Source organism: Ostrea edulis, chromosome 8, assembly GCF_947568905.1.
Source record: "Ostrea edulis chromosome 8, xbOstEdul1.1, whole genome shotgun sequence".
Taxonomy (NCBI): domain Eukaryota; kingdom Metazoa; phylum Mollusca; class Bivalvia; order Ostreida; family Ostreidae; genus Ostrea; species Ostrea edulis.
In genome coordinates, this window is record NC_079171.1 from 539,579 (window position 1) to 542,065 (window position 2,487).

General features: G+C 38.0%; 1 protein-coding gene across 1 annotated transcript; it reads left to right on the forward strand.

The window, feature by feature from the left end:
• Positions 1-262: 262 nt before the first annotated feature.
• On the forward strand, positions 263-880 carry LOC125647257 (uncharacterized). Its single transcript, XM_048873947.2, has one exon. The coding sequence runs from the start codon at positions 263-265 to the stop codon at positions 878-880; it is 618 nt and encodes a 205-aa protein (XP_048729904.2).
• The last annotated feature ends 1,607 nt before the right edge of the window (positions 881-2,487 follow it).

A 2,487-nucleotide genomic window follows, 5' to 3' on the forward strand; every position in this document is an offset into this window, starting at 1 on the left:
ACAAAAATGTCGAAGTTACGGTTGAACTGGTTGGAGGTGGCAGAGAAAGACGAGATAGACGTCCTCCAATATGGTTGAAAGATTATATTCAAGACTAGTGCATATGACACATTAGTTTTGTAGATCAAACAATTCTTTCTATATTTCCTAGATGATCACAATGTACATATGCAAGAGGACAAGCGGTTTAAATAGATACTTAGCCTTATAGACATTAGATTAAGTTCAATGAATTTCTTTATTTTTATTTTGTAGCTTAGCTATGGCAAATACCAAGGTTACAGCTCGAAAGTCTAAAGAAATATGTCCTGTATGTTTTCATGAAGTCGACGGGAAGGAAATCTGGATCGAACATGTTATGAAGTGTACACGGAACTTGTTGGTGTGTGAGAAATGCCATGTGTCTTTCAAGAAGAAGGAATATTTCCTGAAACACATGAAGATGAAGCATCCTGATGTGGGTCCATCTGAAGAAACAGATAAAGACGCACCTAGTATCAGTACAATGCGAAAAGATTCCACAGATTATGATAGTGAATGGGATGAAGATCCAGAAATCCAGTTGGGAGATGATCCCGCAGAACGGAGCATCGAATCTCTTCCCAGCACTAGTGACCTGGTTGTTGGGCGTATGGTGAGGAAACGAACGGCACCTAGCCCTGTGCACACATCAAGAAAGGTGATGAACAGAATAGAAGTTCGATCTGTTTCAACAGGGTTGTCCATCGGAACTCAGACAGAAGGTCGTATGATGATACATCAGTACACCCAGACTGAAGGTACCAAGAAAAGGATGAAGGAGGTTACTATCACAAAGTATCTTGAAAATGGACGAAGCATAAAGAAAATCACCGAGAGTGAAGTGTGTTTTGACATATAAATTGTATATGACTTTAGTCCAAGAACACAGTAACAAAGAGTTACACATATGTACTGTTTTGTACTATTGTTAAGAATATAGGATTATGGATAAGGCATATCTATTTCACATCATGTTCATTTTTACATTACTCATCATTGGTCTACATTTTCATGTTTTCTTCTCATTAAATGTTTTTGTTGATGATACCCAAGTTTTCGTTTCATGCGCGGACGCATGGGAAATAGAGGCGTGGGTAATGTGACGAATTGGGATCGGGCACGGGATGTATTATTATCTATAAATAGAGCTGATGTGATCCGGACTTTATCGTAGGACAATACGATATGACCCAAGGCATAACGAATGCCGGGTAGTATAAATACGGCTGTTTTGCGAGAGACAGGGTCATTCTGAAGTAGACGCTGGCAAGGAGTTATCGAAGGTACGGTGAATAAAGAAACTAACAGTATACGGTGTCTAGTATACTAGTAGGGAAGCTTTTAAAGGTGGGGACGTTCACCTGGTGTTTATTTTATTTTGTTTGATCAGTCCTTCGACAAAAGGGATCTGTCCGGTATAAGGACACATCTCCCGTACTCCCGGATCTGTCACATCCAGATCTATAGTCTCTTTATGATAAAGATAGGAAATCTTGCACATATCTGTATATATTGACTCGTACATTTGTTTTTATAAAGATAGGAAATCTTGCACATATCTGTATATATTGACTCGTATATTTCCTAATCATTTGTTTAAGATCAATATCAATAAGTATAGGGACTCATCCAAATCTTCGAACCCTAACACGTTACAGTGTTTAATTTCTGTTCACTTTGAAGATTTTCGTGTTTTCTATGTTCTAGTTTTAATGATGAGGCGTGTATTATTAAATGCATTATCGTTATTATGAGCATTAACTTCAAGCTCACTTCGACAATTTTGTGCGTTTATCTAACCCACATGTTAATGATACAGCGTGTATCAATCCAAACACCATCCCTGGAATCGGGCGTGTCGGTTCATAATTGGCGGTGGACTTAATCCGTAATGTTGGAAGGCTTCACTAATCACCTGAGCTGTTGAAACAATTATAGCCACCCGTGACTACTCGGAAAAGGCGAGCGTGGATTAGCGGTCATTAATTATAATTGATGTAGCGTGTGTTTTAACGACGCCAGGTATGGTAAGCAGACCGGAAAATTGACTGCACTTCGAGAGGTGAATTTAGGGCATGGGACCTTGAAAATACTTCGACATAAGCGGGGTATTCGAGATTACCGTGTTCAAGATATCAGAAGTTTTTAAAATCATTTATATAGGGAAAACGGCCGGGACCGGCGGCCGACTTCGACTCAAGCGGGGTATTCGAGACAAACCATATTCGAGATACAAATATTTTACTGTAATGATAAGTGTATTTAGATAATGATAAATGTATATAGATAATGATAAGTGTATTTAGATAATGATAAGTGTATTTGCCTATCAGATTATGTCCAAGAGAAGAAAAAAAACCATGTATTCCACTGATTTATAAGTTCATCAAATGTTGCTGACATCTTTTCCTGTATATATATGATTTGATAATTAACAGATTAATGCTTATTTCTTTAGAACTAGTG